The sequence below is a fragment of the Trichechus manatus genome, unplaced genomic scaffold, assembly GCF_000243295.1.
Source record: "Trichechus manatus latirostris isolate Lorelei unplaced genomic scaffold, TriManLat1.0 scaffold00100, whole genome shotgun sequence".
Lineage (NCBI taxonomy): Eukaryota > Metazoa > Chordata > Mammalia > Sirenia > Trichechidae > Trichechus > Trichechus manatus.
In genome coordinates, this window is record NW_004444036.1 from 5,912,665 (window position 1) to 5,935,183 (window position 22,519).

At 39.5% G+C, this 22,519-nt stretch overlaps 1 protein-coding gene and 1 non-coding gene across 2 annotated transcripts in view; both read left to right on the forward strand.

Annotated features, from left to right (window-relative positions):
- The first annotated feature begins 11,102 nt into the window (after positions 1–11,102).
- Positions 11,103–11,209, forward strand: LOC111821718 (U6 spliceosomal RNA). The gene has a single exon (XR_002825066.1). It is a non-coding gene; the product is annotated as a U6 spliceosomal RNA (small nuclear RNA).
- Positions 11,210–14,225: 3,016 nt separating this feature from the next.
- MBTPS2 (membrane bound transcription factor peptidase, site 2) overlaps positions 14,226–22,519 on the forward strand; it is a 53,864-nt gene continuing 45,570 nt past the window's right edge. Inside the window, exons 1-3 of the mRNA XM_004382846.2 lie at positions 14,226–14,389; positions 17,406–17,554; positions 18,846–19,071. Of these exons, the coding sequence (XP_004382903.1) occupies positions 14,315–14,389; positions 17,406–17,554; positions 18,846–19,071 (450 nt within the window). The 5' untranslated portion in view covers positions 14,226–14,314. The remainder of the gene's footprint in view (positions 14,390–17,405; positions 17,555–18,845; positions 19,072–22,519) is intronic.

The window sequence follows — 22,519 nt, forward strand, 5'->3', positions numbered from 1 at the left end:
TTGGTAATTCCTGTTATGCTTAGTTCAGGCTTATTTTCCACCATCTTTTTTTTAAAATGTGAAAAATCACCACGGATCATTTTTCAGATAGAACCTACCCAATTCATTCACCTGTTCCTCATATGACATATTTCCCAGACCTCTTACCACCCTAATAGTCTTCCTTTGTGTAGTTTTTGGATTGTCCCAGTATCCCTCTTAAACCATGATGGCCATAACGGGAAATAGTGATCCAGATATGGCTAAACCTGTACAGACAGAGTAGCACTATTACCTCTCTTGATTGGTGTATCAGTTATCTACTGCTGAATAACAATTACCCCAAAAACTTAGTGGCTTAAAAGAACAATGTGTATTATCTCACCATTTCTGTGGGTCAGAAATTTGGGCGCAGCTTAGTTGGGTCTTCTGGCTCAGGGTTTCTCACAAGGCAGCAGTCATGGGGGCAGCTGGGGCAGCAGTCACCACAAGGTTCAGCTGAGGAAAAGTGTGTTTCCAAACTCACTCAAGTGGTTGTTGGCAGTATACAGCTTCTTGTGGGCTCCTGGTGTGAGAACCTTAGTTTCTTGCTAGCTATTGGCCAAAAGCTGCTCTTGGTTCCTTGCCATATGGGCCTGTCTACAGGGCAGCTCACAATATAGTAGCTAACTTCATCAGAGCAAGCAAGTGAAAAGAGCCAGAGACAGATTAAGCAAGGCAGAAGTCACAGTCTTTTATAATCTAATCACAGAAACGACATCCTGTCACTTTTGCTGTATTCTATTAGAAGGAGCCCTATATGGCACAGCAGTTAAGAGCTACGGCTGCTAACCAAAAGGTTGGCAGTTGGAATCCACCAGCCACTCCTTAGAAACCCCATAGGGAAGTTCTACTCTGTCCTATCGGGTCGCTATGAGTCGGAATCGACTTGACAGCAACAGGTATTCCTTACAAGAAGGTCACCAAGTGCAGCCCATACACAAAGGGGAGGGATTACTACACAAGGGTGTGAATACCAGGAGGCTGGGATCATTGGGAGCCATTTCAGAAGCAACCTACCACAACTGAACACCATGCTTCTCATCCTGAACCTAACTTGTGACTTGAAAACTCCATACTAATGATTTCATTTAAGTGAACCCAGGTTAGCGAAGCCTCAAGATACTTAGCGAGAGTAAATGTAAATCTTCTCTGGAGGAACTCACCTTTATTCCAGGTATTAAGTATTTCCACCAGGTAGAGTTTCAACAAACAAGAGATCACAATAAAAAAGAAAAAGACACAAGTCACTATGAGTGAGAGTTAGCAGAAACAAACAACAGGAGCAGACCTGCAGATACTACAGATACTGGAATTGTCAGATACACAATATACAGTAAGCATGTTTAATGTGTAGAATTGAAAGTATGAGTAAGGAACAAGGAAAAAGAAAAAAGTGCAAATCAGATTTGAAACAAAAACAAATAAAATTTCTAGAAATGAAAAATAATTGAAATTAGAAAATCAACAGACTGGTCAAACAGCAGATTAGATACAACTGATGTGAGAATTAATGAGCTGAAAGATAGATTTGAAGAAACTACCCAGAATACAGCAAGGTAAAGATACAGAAAATAGTAAAGAAAGGGTAATAGACACAGAGGATAGAGAAGTTGTAACATGTATCTAATCAGACTTCCAAAACGAGATAAAAGAATGAGAGGGAAATATCATTCAGAGAGAATGGCTGAGAATTTTCACATTTGATGAAGATGACTAACGTTAAAATTCAAGAAGCTAAACTGTGCTGGTTACTTACCTAGCTTCCCACTCCATACCTACCCCTGTATGGCCTGCAAGGTAATGCTTAGGTTGGATGTCTGAAAAGTGCTTTCCCAGGCTTCTTTGGAAGCTGGCTTCCTCCTGGGTTCAACCAATAAGAGGCACTGGTAAGTAATCATAAGGTAGGAGACTGGTAACAGCTGTAGTTCTTTCTCTCTCATTTTTGCTCTCTTGCTTCTTTTCCTTCTGACTCGAAGCCCTCAGCTCCAGCAGCAGCAGCACTTCCTTCAACCATCAAGCCCCAATAGCCCAACCATTCCCCTTGTCCACCCTCCTAGGTTTTGGCAACACAACTTCCTCCCTTTTGTTCCTTGACCCCTAGGAGTGTGATAGCTACTTTCTGCAGTTTCTAATCTCCAGGCTACCTCATCTTCTTTGTTTCTCTTTCAACCTTCCAACATATGTATATCCAATCCCTTTGTAGAACTCCCTCTGTTTTTGAAATACCAGCATGATTTCTGTTTTCCTGCCTGGGCCCTGACTCATATACTAACAAATTCCAAGCAGAATAAATAAACAGGAACCCAAACCTAGACACATCAAAATCAAACTCAGAACACTAGAAAGAAGACAGATTGCCTAAAAGAAGGGACAACTGGACTAACAGCAGACTTCTCAACAGCAACAATGGAAGCCAGGAAATATGTAATATGCTCAAAATGCTGAGTGATAACAACTGCCAACCTAGAAGTATATACCCTATAAAACTACCATCTAAAAATAAGAGAGAACTCAAGATGGTTTCAGACAAAACTCAAGAGTTTTCCACAAACTTGACACTCTCCAGAGATTCCTAAAACGTATACTTTAGGAAGAAGACAAATTATCCGAAAAAGAAGGCCTGAAATGTAAGAAGGAATTGTGAGCAAAAAAAAAAACAGTAAGCATACAGTTATAACTAAAGAAACATTGCCCCTAATAAACAATAAAAATAATGTCAACTGTATGTGGTTAAATAAATTTAACAGAAAACCAAAATACCAGAACCAACAATATGCAAGTCAGGGTTAGGGGTGACCGGAATTAAAGCATTCAAAGGCCCTGGGATTATTCAAGAGAAGGGTAAGGGTATTGATTAATTTTAGACCTTGACTAAGTTAAACAATAGGCGTGCACTAAAGCTGAGCTTAGACCTTCGTTTTGGGGATTTAGTTTCCCCCTCAACTATGCCTTTCGAAGTCCAAGTGACAAATGCCTACCTCAACATCACTGCTGGCATCCCTGAGAATTTGCATAACCCTGAGAATTTGCACAACCAATGATCATATGATTCAGTAGATTCCATCACACATAATTAGTGAAACCATGTCAGTAAATGAGCAAGGTGTCACTTGAATGTCTTAAAAATATTTGAATATTCGCTTTCAAATGTAGGCAAGCATTCTAAAAATAACTTGAGGTGAAAAGCCTCTTTACATGCTTTCTAAGTTCAAATTCAATCCAACGCTTGAGTAACAAATGTATACTCGTTACTAAAGAGTAAATGCTGCAAAAATTATGATTTTTAAAACCATAAAGTTTATACAGAAAAGCAATTATTAAGAATTGCATTACTCAGCTTTTGCTAGGCTATGCTGCAGCAACAACTCTAAAATAAACTTAAAGAACTGTATTTAATAGTTGGTTATTTAATTCCACTTAGGCCATAAGTCTTGCAAGAAAAAGTCTTACTTGGGCATTCTTCACATCTTGCAAGGGTAAATTAAAAGCAGAATGTGAGTTTTGCCTCAAAAGTTCACAAGCAGGAAAAACTCTGAAATCCTGTTCAAAAGCATCCTTGGTAAATTATCTTCAATTAAATAATGTAAACTATAAGAAGAGTATAAGAGGAAAAGTGTCAGAGCAAAACGAGGTATCAGAAACATTTTATTCTCACTAAACTTCAAAATTACAAGAAGGCTTTAAGAAGATAATTTCTTACAGTTGTAAGTGTTGTTGTTGTTAGGTGCTGTTGAGTTGCTTCCATCTCATAGTGACCCTGTGTACAACAGAACAAGACACTGCCCGGTCCCGCGCCATCCTCACAATCATTAGGTTTGAGCTCATTGTTGCAGCTACTGTGTCAATCCATCCCGTCCAGGGTCTTCCTCTTTTTCACTGACCCTCTACTTTACCAAGCATGATCTCCTTCTCCAGGGATTGGTCCCTCCTGATAACTTGTCCAAAGTACATGAGACGAAGTCTTCGCCATCCTCTCTTCCAAAAAGCACTGTAGCTGTATTTCTTCCAAGACAGACTGGTTTGTTCTTCTGGCAGTCCAACACCACAATTCAAAGGCATCAATTCTTCTTTGGTCTTCCTTATTCATTGCCCAGCTTTCACATGCATATGAGGCGACTGAAAATATCACGGCTTGGGTCAGGTGCACCTTAGTTCTCAAAGTGACATCTTTGCTTTTCAACACTTTAAAGAGGTCTTTTGCAGCAGATTTGCCCAGTGCAATACATCATTTGATTTCCTGACCACTGCTTCCATGAGCATTGATTATGGATGCAAGTAAAATGAAATCCTTGACAATATCAGTCTTTTCTCCATTTATCATGATGTTGCTTATTGGCCCAGTTGTAAGGATTTTTGTTTTCTTTATGTTGAGGTGTAATCCGTGCTGAAAGCTGTAGCCTTTGATCTTCATCAGTAAGTGCCTCAAATCCTCTTTGCTTTCAGCAAGCAAGGTTGTGTCACCTGCATATTGCAGGTTGTTAATGAGTCTTCCTCCAATCCCTGCCCTGTTCTTCTTCATATAGTCCAGCTTCTCAGATTATATGCTCAGCATACAGTTTGAGTAAGTATGGTGAAAGGATGCAACCCTGAAGCACATCTTTCTTGATTTTAAATCATGCAGTATCCCCTTGCTCTGTTCAAATGACTGCCTCTTGGTCTATGTACAGGTTCCTCATGAGCACAATTAAGTGTTCTGGAATTCCCATTCTTCCCAATGTTATCCATAATTTGTTATGATCCACACAATCGAATGCCTTTGTATAATCAATAAAACACAGGTAAACATCTTTCTGGTATTCTCTGCTTTCAGCCAAGATACATCTGACATTAGCAATGATATTCCTCTCATTTCATGCATCTAGCAGTTTGTTATACTGTGGTGGCTTGCATGTTACTGTGATACTGGAAGCTATGCCACCAGTATTTCAAATACCAGCAGGGTCACCCTTGGTGAACGGGTTTCAGCAGAGCTTCCAGACTAAGACAGACTAGGAAGAAGGACCTGGCAGTCTACTTCTGAAACAATTGGCCAGTGAAAACCTTATGAATAGCAGAGGAACACTGTCTGATATAGTGCCAGAAGATGAGCACCTCAGGTTGGAAGGCATTCAAAATACGACTGGGGAAGAGCTGCCTCCTCAAAGTAGAGGTGACCTTAATGATGTGGATGGAGACAAGCTTGCGGGAACTTCATTTGTTGATGTAGCATGACTCAAAATGAGAAGAAACAGCTGCAAACATCCATTAATAATCAGAACGTGGAATGTACGAAGTATGAAGCTAGGAAAAATGGAAGTCATCAAAAATGAAACGGAATGCATAAAGATCGATATCCTAGGCATTAGTGAGCTAAAATGGACTAGTATTGGCCATTTTGAATCAGACAATCATTTGGAATCAGTTCTAAGTGTAGGGAAGCTAAAAGTTAAAGAAAAGGTTTATCGACAATATTACTATACACCAGGAGTTAGCAATTTTTTTTCTGTAAACGGCCAGATAGTAAATATTTTAGGCTTTGCAGGCCATAAGGTCTCTGTCACAACTACTCAACTCTGTTGTTGTAATGCAAAGAAGCCACTGATAATACGCAAACAAATGAGCATGGTTGTGTTATAATAAAATTTTATTTACAAAGCACGTAGGGGGCTGGGTTTGGCCTGAACTATTTTCAGTAGGTGAAGTTGGTGAAATTTGGATTACCAAAAAACTTTTTCTCAAATTGTATTCGGCTGTGTACAGGAAAGCTATGATATCATTAAATGTACAACTTTACCTTGGACATCAGACATTTGGATATGTAGAAACAACTACAAGGCATGTTTAAGTTTGACTGTTGGTGGATTAATTAATTCAACTCTGCTTTTGATATTTGAGAGATTGTTGAGGTCTCACACAGCTAATAACATAATATAGTTTGATTGAAGAACTATTTATAGAACGGAAAATCAGTAAAGTGCCATTCAATTGTTGTTGATAGTAGAACAAACATGGTAAAGGCTAAGAGTGATTTAGGAATCATAAGCATACAATGTTTTGTTCATACACCATTCAGTACTATAAACAGAAAACAATTTTAACAGTCTATAAGCAGAAAGATAGTGAGCCACTTCTTTGTACTTCTGGCAAAAACAAAACACATGACGTCCAAGGACTTTGGAATTGCCTTACGATATATTTAACAAGATGTTTAACGAGATGGAATAGCACCTACTACATGTTTAAAAGCTGCAGTGTGATTGATTACTTTTGTGCATGGCCTTTCTAGCCATCATCTTTTCCTTTTCTTTTATTGTTGTAGTTTAAGTGGAAGTTTACAATTCAAGTTAGTCTCTCATACAAAAATTTATACATACATTGTTATGTGACCCTAATTGCTCTCCCTAGACTGTGACAGCACACTCCTCCTTTCCACCTCTGATTCTCCATGTCCATTCAGTCAGCTCCTAACCCTCTGTGCCTTCCCATCTCACCTCCGGACAGAAGCTGCCCATTTAGTCTCTTGTATCTACTTGAGCTAAGAGGCACACTCCTCATGAGTATCACTTTACATCCCACAGTCCAGTCCAATCCCTGTCTGAAGAGTTGGCCTCAGGAATAGTTTCAGTCCTGGGCTAACAGAGAGTCTTGGGGCCATGCTTTCTGGGGTTCCTCCAGTCTCAATTGAACCATTAAGTCTGGTCTTTTTACTAGAATTTGAGTTCTGCACCCTACTTCTCTCCTGCTCCATCAGGGACTCTCTTTTGTGTTCCCTGTCAAGGCGGTCATTGGTGGTAGCTGGGCACCATCTAGTTCTTCTGGTCTCAGGCTGATGCAGTCTCTGGTTTATGTGGCCCTTTTCTGTCTCTTGGGCTAATACTTTCCTTGTGTCTTTGGTATTTTTCATTCTCCTTTGTTCCAGGTGGTTGGGACCAATTGATGCATATTAGAGGGCCGCTTGCTAGCTTTTAAGACCCTGACGCCACTCACCAGAGTAGGATGCAGAACGTTTTCTTAATAAACTTTGTTATGCCAATTGGGAGACTAACTTGAAATGTAAACTTCATCTAAACTACAATAAAAACTAACAAAAAATAAAATAAAATTTGTTATGCCAATTGACCTAGATGTCCCCTGAAACCATGGTGCCTAGACCCCTGCCCCTGCTATTCTGTCCCTCAAAGTGATTATATTCAGGAAACTTCTTAGCTTTGGTTTAGTCCAGTTGTGCTGACTTCCCCTGCAGTGTGTGCTGTCCTTCCCTTCACCTAAGATAATTCTTATCTGCTATCTAGTTAGTAAATAACCCTCACCATCCATCCGCACCCTCATAACCATCAAAGAATGTTTTCTTCTGTGTTTAAACCTTTTCTTGAGTTCTTATAATAGTGGTCTTATACACTATTTGTCCTTTTGTGACTGACTAAATTCACTCAGCATAAATGCCCTCCAAATTCCTCCGTGTTATGTTTCATGGATTCATCATTCTTTATTGTTGTGTAGTATTCCATCATGTGAATATGCCATAGTTTGTTTATCCATTTGTCCATTGATGGGATGGGTACCTAGGTTGTTTCCAACTTTTTGCTTTCGTGAACAATGCTGTAATAAATATGGGTGTGCATGTATCTATTCATGTGACGGCTCTTATTTCTCTAGAATATATTCCAAGGAGTGGGATTGCTGGATCCTATAGTACTCCTCTATTTCTAGCTTTTTAAGGAAGCACCAAATCCATTTCCAAAGTGGTTGTACCATTTTACATTCCCACCAACAGTGTATAAGTGTTCCAGTCTCTTCACAGTCTCTCCAGCATTTATGATTTTGTGTTTTTTGGATTCATGTCTAGCCATCATCTTGTACTCCCACCCATGTGGTTGGGCGGGACTGTGTGATAGGGTAATTGTAGCCCACCAAGGGGATTGGTCAGTTTTGCCTTAAAAGAGAGCCAATTACAGAGCAGAGAGGAGGATTCTACCACCAGCAAGGAAGAACAGCGAGGAGCGGAGAGCCTGTCCTTTGGACCTGGGATCCCTGCGCTGGGAAGCTCCTGGAAGCAGGAGACCGAGAGAGAGACAGAGAGAGAGAGACAGAGACAGAGACAGAGAGACAGAGACAGAGAGACAGAGAGAGACAGAGAGAGAGCGAGTGAGCGAGAGCTGTAACCCTGAAGTCGGTGAGAAGCGGTGGCAGGAAAGACCCAGCAGCAGGAGACAGAGCGGTGGGCTTCCCGGCCCACAGAGAGAGAAAACTGAGTGCCTTTGGGGAGAGACCTAGGGCCAGGGAGAGGCGTGCCTGCAAGCACAGCTGGGAAGAAGCTATCCTGATGGAAGAATTGTATCTTGAGCGTTCCTGAGCCTGAACTGTAACCTATTACTTTCCTAATAAACCCCATAATTGTGAGTATGGTCTGTGAGTTCTGTGTGGCCATTGCAATGAATTATCAAACCCAGTAGAGAGTGCTGTGGGAGGGGCAGTTGGTGTTAGAATTCGTAAAGGTGCCGGAGAGAGGAGGCTTGTCTGGCCTCTGCCTCATGGAAGTCAGCCTTGCACTGTTGATCTTGGTTCTCCTTCCCCCTTGCGGGGCTGGAGGAGGTCAGATACCACCCCCATGCCGTTTTGACAAAAGCCTTCTTGAACAAAACCAAAATAATATAATTTTTAGATGAGAACAACATGTCATAACTTATTAAAACTGATAGTAGAGAAAACAGTTTGCTTGCTGGACCTGAGAAAGAAGTAACCAAACTAACGCTTTCAGAACACAAGTATTTCTTGCATGATAGCTGCTGAAAAGATTCTCTTGTCATTCTACTCCAGGAAGATGCTGATACTGGTATGCATGCATTGAAACTGAAATGCAGATGGGAAGACAGGGAGGACTGGCTTCTTGAAAACCAATTATATTGCTCCATTGCCACATTTGTAGAACCAAGGTTTAAGAACAAAGTTTAGTCAAGTGACTGTGTAAAGCCACAAGTGCATGCAAAAAATATTAGAAATAAAAATACAAGTGAGGAAAACACTTTCTGAAAAGATTCAGGAAATATTTTCTTCAAGTTGTACTGGAAGCTTCTAGGTGAGGGGCTGCTTCAATCAAACTGTACCATCATCAGCAACCACACCAAGACTAGGATTTAAAATGGAGATGTGTCTTTACCTTACTTACTCAGTTCCTATCAAAGAAAAAGGAAAGCTGAGTAATTTTGTGGTAGCACCAACACTCGCAGTATCCCATAATGGCAGAGCTAACTGTTATGGATTGAATTGTGTCTCCCCAAAATATGTGTTGGAATTCTAACCTGTATACCTGTGGATGTGATCCTGTTTGGAAATAGGGTTTCCTTTGTTATGTTAATGAGGCTGTATCAGTGTAGGGTAGTGTCCTAAACCTAGTCACTTCTGAGTTACAAGGAGCAGATAAGACCCAGATGCAGGCAAACAACTGAGAAGGCAGATGCCATGTGAGAATCGTCTATAAGGAATACCAAGGAACACCCAGAGCTACCAACAAGGAAGGAATCAACAAGGCCAAGACCCTGATTTGGACTTTTAGCCTCCAGAACTGTGAGAAAATAAATTTCTGTTCTTTAAAGCCACCCACTTGTGGTATTTGTGTTCCAGAAGCATTAAGTAACTAAGACACTAACCAAACATTATCTGCTACTCTACCCTCCTTAGGTGAAAGGGAGCATATATTTATGTGATAATGCTGAGACCAGCTAGGGACAGAAAAGGCTTTAAACGACAAGTTATGTCGGTTAAAAATTTTGTCTAGAAAGAGAAGGGTGTGAATGCTGTTTGCTTCCTCCTAATCTGTCTGCTTGTAGCTGTCCTTTAGATCAGCCAATCAGAACTAGAATCCTGTGCATGCACGGTAAGAGACCAGGTCGACCGGCAGATGGCCTCATCCCCTAAGTGTTACCTAGGAACCAAAATCACCGGACATAGGTCATCCAGCGGTTGACCTATGTCACCCTGCCCTTTAAGTAAGGAGCCCTGCTGGCACAATGGTTAAGTGCTGGGCTGCTAACCAAAAGGTCGGCAGTTTGAACCCACCTGCCACTCCATGGGAGAAAAGACATGGTGATCTGCTCCCGTAAAGATTAACCAAACCAAAAACACCAAACGCACCGCCATCGAGGTGATTCCGACTCATAGCAACCCTACTGGACAGAATAGAACTGCCCCCACAGGCTTTCCAAGGCTGTAATTTTTACAGAAGCAGACTGCTGTTATGTCTGCCACATCTTTCTTCCAAGGAGTGGCTGGCGGGATCGAACTGCCAACCTTTTGGTTAGTAGCCAAGCTTAACCACTGCACCACCAGTGCTCCTTTTCCCCGTAAAGATTACAGCCTAGGAAACCCTATGGGGCAGTTCTACTCTGTCCTATAGGGTCTCTGAGTTGGAATGACTCCACAGCACACAACAGCAGCCCTTTAAGGTAGGCACAGCTATTTGACTAGCTTTGGCCAAAGAAATATAACTGGAAGTAACATGTGTATCTGGGGTGCAGTATTTAACTGCTGATGGTAGACTCCTAGTCCTCTCTTTCGCTGCCTCAGCGAACCCTGAAGCCTCACGTTGAGATGTGGGCATGATAAAAAGGTGGAGTCTCCATCAGCCTGCTATCCTCCCACTGGAACATCCTGCTAAGTTATCCATCATGGATACATAAAAACCAAAACAAACCCACTGCCATTCAGTCGATTCTGACTCATAACGAACCTATAGGACAGAGTAGAACTGCCCTATAGGGTTTCCAAGGCTGTAAATCTTTACGGCAGCAGCCTGCCACATCTTTCTCTGCAGAGTGGCTGACAGGTTCCAACCGCCGACCTTCTGATTAGCAGCCAAGTGCTTTAACCACTGTGCAACCAGGGCTCCTTGACGGATACGTAGCATGAAGAAAAATAAATTCTTGCTGTTTTAAGCCACTGGGATTTTAGGGTTTGTTTCCAAAGCATAACATAGCTTATTCTAACTGATGCAATTCAGTGCCATAAATGTAGAGTACAATGCCCCCAGAAGGAAACTATCAGCTTACATTAATGAGCAATAAATATTACTGAATGTATCGTTAAAAAACTTTTAAAAAAATTGAGCACTCGCTTCAGCAGCACATATTCTAAAATTGGAACAATACAGAGAAGATTAGCATGGCCCCTGCACAAGGATGACATGCAAATTCGTGAAGCGTTCCATATTTTTGAGAGCAGCTAGGGTCACATAGCAATGTGTGTATAAATTTTTGTATGAGAAACCGACTTGAACTGTAAACTTTCACTTAAAGCACAATAAAAAATATATAAAAATGTTAAGTAAAAAAAACTTTTAAAAATTTGAATACCAACATTTTTAATAATAAAATTGTAATAAGATAAAAAATTTAATATTTAATTTTTATGTTCTATGTTTATTGTTGTATCTCAGAAGTTTATTATATAATGGTGATATTCTGTTTTAGTCAAATATTTTTAACATGCAGCTATTTTGCATAGAGTCAAAATGTATATTTGGTGTCTAAGAATAATATACTAAATAAAAATGATATGAATGAAAGCTTGACTATGTGTCCTTTACATAAAAGTTACTTGTAGGCAAAGAGCATCAGGAGCTGGTTGAATGGACATGGGAAATCAGGAGTGGAAAGGAGGAAGGTGCTATCACAGTATAAAGAGAGCAATTAGGGTCACATAAAAAAGTATGTATAAATTTTTGTATGAGAGACTAACTTGAATTGTAAACTTTCACTTAAAGTACAACAATAAAATAAAAAATTTAAAAAGTTACTTGAAAAAAACGTAAAGTGATGTGCAAATTAAGTCACAAATTTATTCTAAGGAAGAATACCATGATCTTTGGGAATTCAGGCATTCTTTGCTGCCATCTTGCATCTTCTATCTTGTCTCTTCTGCTGCCACCAGCTGGCTTGCTCTGCTGCTAAATTCCAGCAACCAGCAGGATTCAATCTAGTGTTTTGTTCTGACTGCTGGGTTCCTGATGAGAACACCAGTTGAATAACTAAATTTTTAGGTTGAGAAAAGAAAAGCACAATCAACTCATTTCCTACATATTTTGGGTTATCAGATAGCCACATGGTAGCTGGTACTTGTCTTAGCAAGGCTTCAGGCTAACAAGTGAGAAGACATTTCCATTCTTAAGTAAATATTCTCCTCCCGGGGAAGAATATTGTTAAAAATTACAGCCATTATATAAGAGCGAACAAAGGTCAGTTCAAATACAATAATGCACCAATAGACTCAGTGCAGTTTTAAGCTTTAATAACTTTAGAAGTATAAATTCTACAAACTTACAGAAAACATCATTTGAAAGTAAAATTATTTAAATTTTTCACGCTTACTGGTTTTGTGAATTTTTGAACAGTAAACATATTTTCATCTGTTTCAGTCTGTATTTGCCATCCTCAATTAGAGGAACTAAAAAATATTATTCAAAATTCACAAAACTAAATAAGTGTAAAAGAAATTTAAATAAACTTAAACAATTTATAACAACACATATATACATAGAAATGCAAGAAGATTTAAGACTGAAACTTGAAGTTTCTTGAAGCTAGAGAAATATGTTGCTAAATGATTAAAACTTTAGGAAAAGTATGGATAAGTAAGGCAAATGAGAAGCAATTTCTATAATATAGGTTCCTGGTATTGTATTTTCACTTTGAAGGGTTGAAGGTGCATTTTTATTTGGGATACTTAAGATAGCATTATGTTCTTGATATTTTGGTATAAGCCCGTCAGCTTGTCGTACTGTGGTGGCTTGTTTCTATGATGCTGGCAGCTATGCCACTAGTATTTGAAATACCAGCAAGGTCACCCAGGGTGGACAGGTTTTAGCAGAGCTACCAGACTAAGACAGACTAGGAAGAAAGGCCTGCCAATCTACTTCCAAAAATTAGCCAATGAAAATCCTATGGATCACAATAGAATATTGTCTGATATAGTGCTGGAAGACGAGCCCCCTATGTTGGAAGGCACTCAAAATACATAGTGGCTGCAACAATGGACTCGAGCATACCAAAGAACACGAGGATGGCTAGGACAGGATATTCTGTTCTGTTGTACGTAGGGTAGCCATCGGTCGGAGCCAACTCAACGGCACCTAACAATTCTTATTTTGGTATTAGTATTATTATTGCTCATGATGCTTTTCCAGAAAATTTAAAATGATAATTTTTAAAGATTTAAACATGGAGAGAATGAAAAAAAAAAAAAAACACTCGGTAAATATTATTTTTTCTTCCCGTTAATCTAGTTCAGTGGTTCTCAGCCTTGGCTGCATAGTGAAATGACCTGAGCTTAAAAAATACCGATACTTAGGTCACATCCACAGATTGATTTAATTGGTCTAGGCTACAGAATGGGTATAGGGAATCTTAAAAGCCCCCTGGTGATCCTAATGTGCAGCCAAGGTTAAGAACCACTGCTTTAGTCCAATATATAATCAGGTATATGTCAACATAAAAATATGTGCAGATGTTCAGAGCTTTTTTTTTTTAACCGTGGCGCCAACTCAAATTTTATAATGGAAGATGTTGAGAGAACAACCTAATTTAACTAGCAATATGGATAAATCTCAAAAATATTATGTTGAGCGAAATAAGCCAAATCCAAGAGTACTTATTGTATGATCGCATTTACATAAAGTTAAAAAACAAAAAATCAGAACGCTGCTGGTGGGGGGTGACTGACTGGGAAACGGCACGAGGGAACTTCCTGAGAAGATGGAATGTTCAAACTCATCGAGATGGGCAGCTGAGATTTGTATAAATGATTTCACAATATGTAAATTACACTTCAATAACAAGCACCAACATACTTGACTCAATTAACTTAAATAAATCTGGGTAACTGTGGCCGGGTCGAGGAGGCGGAGACAATTATTACTTCAGATGACCCCCACACCCTCACTAGATTAAAAAGAACAGCAAACCCCAAAGCAGAACCGGTGAGGATGGATAGCAGACAGAAGCGAGGGCCAAAGCGTAAGAAATCGATAGAGGGCTAATCGCTGGAGAACTGGAATCAGACGCCGAGGTAACGCCACGACTGCAGCACCCGAGTGTACCACGAAACTAAGTCCCCGCGCCTTTTCCGGCGGGCGTACGGACGTCCGCGTGCCTCGCCAGAAGAGTCCGGAGGGAAACGAAACCACTGCGAGAAAGGAACCGGAGGCACCTTGGTTCCTTCGAGGATGCTGGGATTGTAGGCGCCGCGCGGCCGGCTCGTTGCGGATCACAGGGAGGAAGACGCCAGGGCACGCCTTCCCTCCAGTGCCGCCGCCGCCGCCGCTATGATTCCGGTGTCGCTGGTGGTGGTGGTGGTGGGCGGCTGGACTGCCGTCTACCTGACCGACTTGGTACTGAAGGTGAGGGCCTCGGGCCTGAGTCCCAAGCCCGCGGGGCCCAGGGCCGGAGGCGCAAGGCCCTGCGTCGCCCGAGGCCTTCTTTCTCTTACCCTGCCTCGCGCCTCCCGGGCTGGAAGCCGCGCGGCTCGTGCCCACGTACGGCCTTCCATGCAGTGCCTCGGCCCCGTGGAGTAAATAAAGCAAGGTCCGCAGCAGGAGGGGTGTGGCGGCCCGCGGGCTGTCGCTGCCGCAGTCTTTGTGCCGGTTCCTGCCCGGGAGGCGCCGGTGGCGGACTGAGGAGGGATAAGGTCCATCAGACCCGGCGGCAGTACACTGAGGAGAAAAATAAAGCGTCTGCTTAGAAAAGGCGTTGTTTTCCCTCATTGTCTTTAAGGTCACCACTACCCTCTATAGATTGTGATATTAGAATGAATCAAGTGATTTAGAGCAGTGGTCTCAAACTTGAATGTGCATAACATCATCTGGACTTCCGGTTAAAATGCAGATTCTGATTCAGTTGGTCTGTCTCGGGTGGGGTCTAAAATTGTGCATTTCTACAAGTTCCCAAGTGCTACCGAAGCTGCTCCCCTCAAACCATACTTCAAAGTAGGGTAATTAAGTAGCAGAGATTTAGATTAACTAGTTTCCGACTACTTAAACTTGTACTTTTGCACCCTGCATCTCCTTCACACCAACGTCTTTCCCCCTCCCTCACCCATACACACACCCTGGGTGGAAGGGTTCACTCTTCACTTACTTGGAAAGGGTAGCAAAATCTGAGCACTTGCTTCAGGCAACTTTTTGGAGTTGAATGGGGATGAGGGGAGGAACGACTGTATGTGTGGAATAAAATCTAGCCGTAAATTCTCGAATGTTTAAAACATTCCCATTGTGAATAGTAGAATCTTAATGTTGTGAATACCTTTTAAATGGAATACTATAGTTTGGCATTGTGTGTTTTAGATTTAAAAGTAAAATGAAATGAGACTTGTACTTCTTTATTGCCTTTGAACTTGGGAAGTGCAGGAGGTTATACAGTGTAGTAGTTACAGCAAGGGCTGTACTCTGCCATTTCCTAGACGTTGGGACTTTGGGCAAACTACTCTCTATGTCTCGGTTTCTTATCTTTAATATAGTGGTAATAATAGTAAAGATCTCCTGAAATTGTAGAAAGGATTACATTAGTTCATCCACATTACACCTTGCTGCTCAACCTGAGGTTCAAGGACCAGTAGTATTGCTTTATGTGGGAGCTTACTAGAAATGCAGAATCTCAGGCTTTACCCCGACCTACAGAATCAGAATCTACATCTTAACAAGATCCCCAGCTGCGTGTTTGTGTTTGCGAAGCACTGATGTAAAGTTCTTGGCATAGTGTTCAGCATATTATAAGCAGTCCAAGCCACTGCTTCTTTAAACAATGATTTTGTTGTTTAAAAAAAAAGCCACATGATGTCTTCGTGTTGCATATATGAAAAAATCCAAAATAAAAAGGACTTTACAAACCTCTGCAGTCTCTGGTCAAATGTGTGAGGTGATCAGGATGTCCCTTTAATTTCAGTGACAACTCCTGCTCCCTAAGAGAACAAGATCCTGTGAGCAAAAGACCTGATACTCATTCAGAGTATCTGCTCCATGATGGAGAGACTTGGATTTTTTTGGAGCCTGCACCTTCAACTTCTCCGTTTCCAGCTTGGTCTGCCATTCCACCCTTTGTTCTTCTAGGATTTCCTCTGCTGAAGGGGTGTGTCTCTCTCCTTTTCCAACTCCTGGGAAACAAAAAGATTTTTAAAACTTCTCCAGAAGACAAGGGCAGAGAATATACAGATCCAATGGCAAATAAACACCTATATTCAGACTCAGGTTATTTTTTAATAACAGTGATAGGGCTGAAGTATCCTTCTAGGAACAGATAAGTTTCTCAGATAAATGGGCATCAGTAAGAGTACTTACTATACTTACTTTAACTGTGGAAATAGGGATCAGTGTCAGGTGTATTACACAACCTGATATCCAAAATCCTACATAAGTCAGGGACTTCAAACTTCCCAGAAGCTAAAACTCTTGTTAGGGCTGCATATAAGCATCTATCCCCCCAACCCCAGAAAATTGAAGCGAGAGGTCACCGAGACAAAGATGGCTTTAGATAAGTTTTGTACTTTTACATGATTAAAGTCAGCCTAACTTCTTAGTGTTGTTACTCAGAAGATAGAAAGCACTGATTCCAACTAACCTGACCCTTCTGTTGCATTGGTTGCTGGGGTCTTTTTAAATTATAGCACAAGACCCCTTTTTTTTCCTGTGGTAATGGCTTCTAGACCTGCGCTGTCCAATAAGGTGACTGTTAAGCATTTGAAATGTGGCTAGTCCGAATTGAGATGTGCTGTAAGTGTAAGTTCACACCGATTTCAAAGACTTGGTACAAAAAAAGAATGAAGTATCCCAATTTTTTGAAATTAATTACATGTTGAATGTATAATATTTGGATACTTTGGGTTAAAGAAAACATTATTAAATTAATTAAAATTTGTCTCACCTATTTCTGTTTACTTTTTTAAATGTGGCTGCTAGGAAATTTAAAATCACATGTGTCTTGCATTATGCTTCTTTTGGACGATGCTGTTCTAAGTTGGGGTCGGCAAACTTTTTCTGTAAAGGGCCAGGTAGTAAATATTTTAGGCTTTGTGGGCCATGAAGGGTCTCTGTTTCATATTCTTGGATGGATAGTTTGTTTGGTTTGGTTGTTTTTACCATCCTGTTAAAATGTAAAAACAATTCTTAGCTCACAGGCTATACGAAAACGGGCTATCACCTAAATATGGCCCATGGGCCGTGGTTTGCCAGACCGTATCTTCAGCAGACGAGCTAATCTGAGACCCTTCCTTTAAAATCCTCAAGAATGAACATAAAGCTTTAAAATTATAAACATTTGAGCAGTCAGTGTCTTGATTTCCTTTAGAAAATACTTTTTTTTTATTTTCTAAAACATTATAAATTGTTATTCAAAATTGAATGGAATTTTTTCTTTTTCTTCTAGTCATCTGTCTATTTTAAGCATTCTTATGAAGACTGGCTGGAAAACAATGGATTGAGCATCTCCCCTTTTCACATAAGATGGCAAACTGCTGTTTTCAATCGTACCTTTTACAGTTGGGGACGGCGGAAAGCAAGGCTGCTTTACCAATGGTATTTATCTTCTCTTTTTGATTTGAAATAGTCGTTGTGGTGATGAGAAATAACTTGTTAACTTAGCTATTATCAATCATTTTTCAATCTACTGAGTTTTAAAAGGTTGACAGTATAAGAAATTTCTGGTTTTATATTTACTTATGGGATTGCATCGTTGTGTTTTTGCATACATTAAAAATCCGAAGAATTTATGGTATTTACAGTTAAGGGGTTTACAGTGATCTCTAGGATGCCCTAACACTGACAGGTTCTGTGGTTCAGAGAATTTCTAGTATGGGGGGAGGGAGGTTGTCTAAAATTCCTTTTTGTTAAAAATTTAGTTCCAAAAGGAATAGAGTTAAATGTAAACAATCAGATCATCAAAAAGTTAGCAGAAAATGCAAGAGCAAATCAAAGGAAACAAAGTAGAAGGAAGGAAGTAATAAAAGAGCAGAAATCAATGAAATAGAAAATAAACCTACAGTAGAGAAAATCGGCAAAGCCAAAAGTTGGCTCTTTGAAAAGATTAATAAACCCCTACCATGACTGATCAAGAAAGAAAGAAAACACAAGTAACCAAAAATCAAAAGTGAAAAATAGGACATTACTACAGATTCTATAGACATTAAAAAAAAAAATAAGACTATTGTGAACAGTTCTACACCTATACATTTGACAATTTAGGTGAAATGGTAAGTTCCTTGAAAAACACCACTTATGAAAAAGTTAGCAGGTAAAATGGCAGGTTTTATGTTGTATATACTTTGCCACAGTAAAAAGTTGTTTTTTAAGTTAGCAGAATAAGTAATAGATTTTTCCCAACTATAGAAGGGCAACTTTTAATTGTTAAAACAGCAGAAGAAAGAAACTATTGTTATATCTTACCACATTAATGTTTAGAGTAATTTATCACAAGATAAAACTAAAATAAAAATGCAAACACTAGAATTGGTAGATGAAAAAGATGCTGTCTATAAGAAAGAGCTTTTTTCGTTACCATATGAGAACAAGATCAAAACAATGATATGTACATGTGCAAAAGACAGGAGAGGAAACAGACACTATTTTTTATTGTGAACGATATTCAGCCTCTTCAGTTATCACAGAATTATAAATTATTAGAATGGCTTAAGTAGACTAGTGCTTGTGCTTCAGTCAAGTATCTGAAGTTCAGGTAGGAAAAAGATGCAGAGTTATTGAAATTGTTAGCAATTATTTTGAAGCTATGAAATGTGGCTAGCTGATAAATGTGTTCCTTCATGAATTGTGAGGAATTATCCATTTACATGATTTTTTTTCCTTTTGGCAGGTTCAATTTTGGAATGGTGTTTGGAGTAATTGCCATGTTTAGCTCTTTTTTCCTCCTTGGAAAAACATTGATGCAGACTTTGGCACAAATGATGGCCGACTCTTCTTCATCTTATTCTTCCTCCTCCTCCTCTTCTTCCTCCTCCTCTTCCTCTTCCTCCTCCTCTTCCTCTTCTTCCTCTTCCTCCTCCTCCTCAATTCACAACGAACAGGTGCTGCAAGTTGTGGTAAGTACCTTCTTTTTTCTTTAAATAACTTTGTTGAAATATAGATATAAGATGTTTCTCCTGTATAGTATAATTCCTATCTATAATATAAATATTAAAATAAATTACCGTGTTTTTCGTAAATGACGTGCCCATGTAAATAACACACACATGCAGATAATGCACAGAAATGATGAAATTAAGTAAAACAGTTCAGGCATAGCATGCCCATGCATATACCACACATGTCTAGTGACATTTCCAGAAGTGAATTTGAGCCTCATTCGCCTGTCATCCCATATTATAGTAAATCATATTGTAAATCTTTTGTTCTGTTCATTTTCATTAAATCTCCTGCTTATGTGTATAAAAATCGTCCAAAAATGTTACTTTTGGCCATAATTATAATAAAAGTATAAGCCATGGTCAAGAAGTCATGAATCGAGTTTAGTAGTCCCCCAGTAATCAGAAAATAACAATCAAAACTGTGTGCTTGTTTCTGTTAATTTAAGTTGATAATTACAGCACATTAGCTCAACAATTTAATGTGAAAACCTTATCAGATCATCTTAAGTGAAACCATTAGGTTATATTAGGTCTGCTTATTTCATAGTTTAATTATGTCTTCTTAGTGTCAATTGAAGTCAGCAACATATAAAACAAAATTGGCACAGCGTGCTTATGAAAATAACGCAGGGGGTTGCACAGTTGGCAGAAAGTGTATAATGCATGCATTATTTGTGAAAAAAATACAGTACAAGCCTCACAGTTTTTTAAATTATATGCTTTAACAAAAACATTAATAAGAATATAGCAAGACATTACCTCAGTATTTAGTAGTAGTAGAACAAATGGGCCTCTATCAAGGCTATCAACAATTACAGATATTCGATTTAGTTCACATCATCTTCTTGAGATGTTAAAAGATTGTTGCTATCAAGGAATAAACACGCTGGTTTAAACGCTCTATAATGTATAAATAAATTGTATTTTAATCCTTTGCAAAGTGCTTCCCTTTCCTCTTCATGGCTTTCAGAGTCTAACTGATAATCTTTTTAATTAAAGGTATAAGACCTTTCTGAATGGTCAGTGTGATTTCTTGATGTGAACAATAATGTGCTAAGTTGTACTCCTTAGATTGTAAGCTCCTTATAATGATTCTCACTTTAAAGCATTGTGTGTACCTATACTTTATCGATTATGTCTCCAGAGTTTGGAAGGGGGCTTTACCATTGGCTAACTTTTTTTCTTTTTGGTGGCAGAAATGCGTATAACAAAACATTGGCCAATTCAGCATTTTTTATATGTACAATTCAGTGACATTAGTTTTATTTATCATGTTGTGCAACCATCACCGCTATCCATTTCCAATTTTTTCATCACCCTTAACAGAAACTCACTGCTCCCTAAGCAATGACTCCCCCTTTCCCCGTCCCTCCTGCCCCTGGTAACCACTAATGAACTTTGGTCTCTATAAATTTGCTTGTTCTAGATATTTCAGATATTTCAAATATAGTATTTGTCCTTTTGTGACTGACTTATTTCACTCAGCATAATGTTTTCAAGGTTTATATGTGTTGCATGTATCAGGACTTCATTTCTCTTAATGGCTGAGTGATATTCCGTAGTATGTATGCCACATATATTAAAAAAAAAAAAAAAAACTATTGCCATTGAGTCAATTCTGACTCATGGCAGCCCCATGCGTCACAGGGTAGAACTGAGCTCCGTCAGGTTTTATTGGCTGTAATCTTTACGGAAGCAGATTGCCAGGCCTTTTTTTCTTGTTGCTGCTAGGTGTGTTCAAACTGCCAGCCTTTCGGTTAGCAGTGACCCCAAACCTTTAGCATATGTACCACATTTTGTGTATCCATTCATCTATTCATCTGTTGATAGACACTTGAGTTGTTTCCACCTTTTGGCTATTGTGAAAAGTGCTGCAGTGAACATTGGTGTACAAGTATCTATTTGCATTCCTGCTTTCAATTCTTTTGGGTGTATACCTAGGAGTGGAATTTCTAGGTCATGTGGTAATGGCATGTCAACTTTTTGAGGAGTCGCCAAACTGTTTTCCACAGTGGCTACACCATTTTACAATTCCACTCACAGTGGATGAGGGATCCAATTTCTCCACCTTCTCACCAACACCTGTTGTTTTCTTTTTGTTGTTGTTGTTTTATCACTTTCCTAATGACTCATGACATTGAGCATCTTTTCATGTGCTTGTTGGCCATTTATATATCTTCTTTGGTGAAATGTCTGTTCAAGTCCTTTGCCTATTTTGATTGGGTTGTCTGTTTGTTATAAATTGTAGGAGTTGTTTATATACTCTGGACATTAAACTCTTAACCAATATTGGTTCCCAAAATTTTTCTCCCAATCTGTAGGTTGTCTCTTTGCTGATCAAGTCCTTTGATGCACAAAAGTTTTTAATTTTGATGAATTCCAATTTATATATTGTCTTTTCTTGTCCATGCTTTTGGTGTCATATCTAAGAAACCATTGTCAAAGACTAGATCCCTTACGTTTTCTTCTAAGCATTTTATGGTTTTAGTTCTTACATTTAGGTCGTTGATCCATTTTGGTTTAATTTTCACATGTGGTATGAAGTATGGGTCCAGCTTCATTCTCCTGTATATGGAAATCCAGTTGTTCTAGCACCATTTATTAAAGAGACTATTCTTTACCCATTGAATGGACTTAGCACTCTTGTCAAAAATCAGTTGACCATAGATGTATGGATTTATTTCTGGACTCTCAATTCTATTCCATTGGTCTATATGTCTGTTAGTATACCAGTACCAGACTGTTTTGATTACTGTAGCTTTGTAGTATGTTTTGAAATCAGGAGTGTGAGTCCTCTACTTTTTTGTTCTTTTTCAAGAGTGCTTTGGCTGTTCAGGGCCCCTTGCAGTTCCATAAAAATTAGAGGATTCAGTTTCTACAAAGAACGGTATTAGAATTTTGATGGGCATTGTGTTGAATCTATAGATTGCTTTGGGTGGTATTGTTATCTGTCTTAGTTATCTAATGCTGCTATAACAGAAATACCACAAGCGGATAGCTTTAACAAACAGAAATTTATTCTCTTACAGTCTAGTAGGCTAGAAGTCCGAATTCAGGGTGCCACCTCCAGGGGAAGGCTTTCTCTGTCAGCACTGGAGGAAGGTCCTTGTCATCAATCTTCCCCTGGTGTATGAGCTTTTCCACGCAGGGACCCCAGGTCCAAAGGATGCACTCTGCTCCTGGCACTACTTTCTTGGTGGTATGAGGTCCCCCTGTCTCTCTGCTCACTTCTCTCCTTTATATCTCAAAAGAGACTGGCTTAAGACACCACCTAGTCTTGTAAATTGAGTCCTGCCTCATTAACATAACTGCCTCTAATCCTGCCTCATTAACATCATAGAGGCAGAATTTACAACACAAGGAAAGATGACAAAATGGAGGACAATCACAATATTGGGGATCA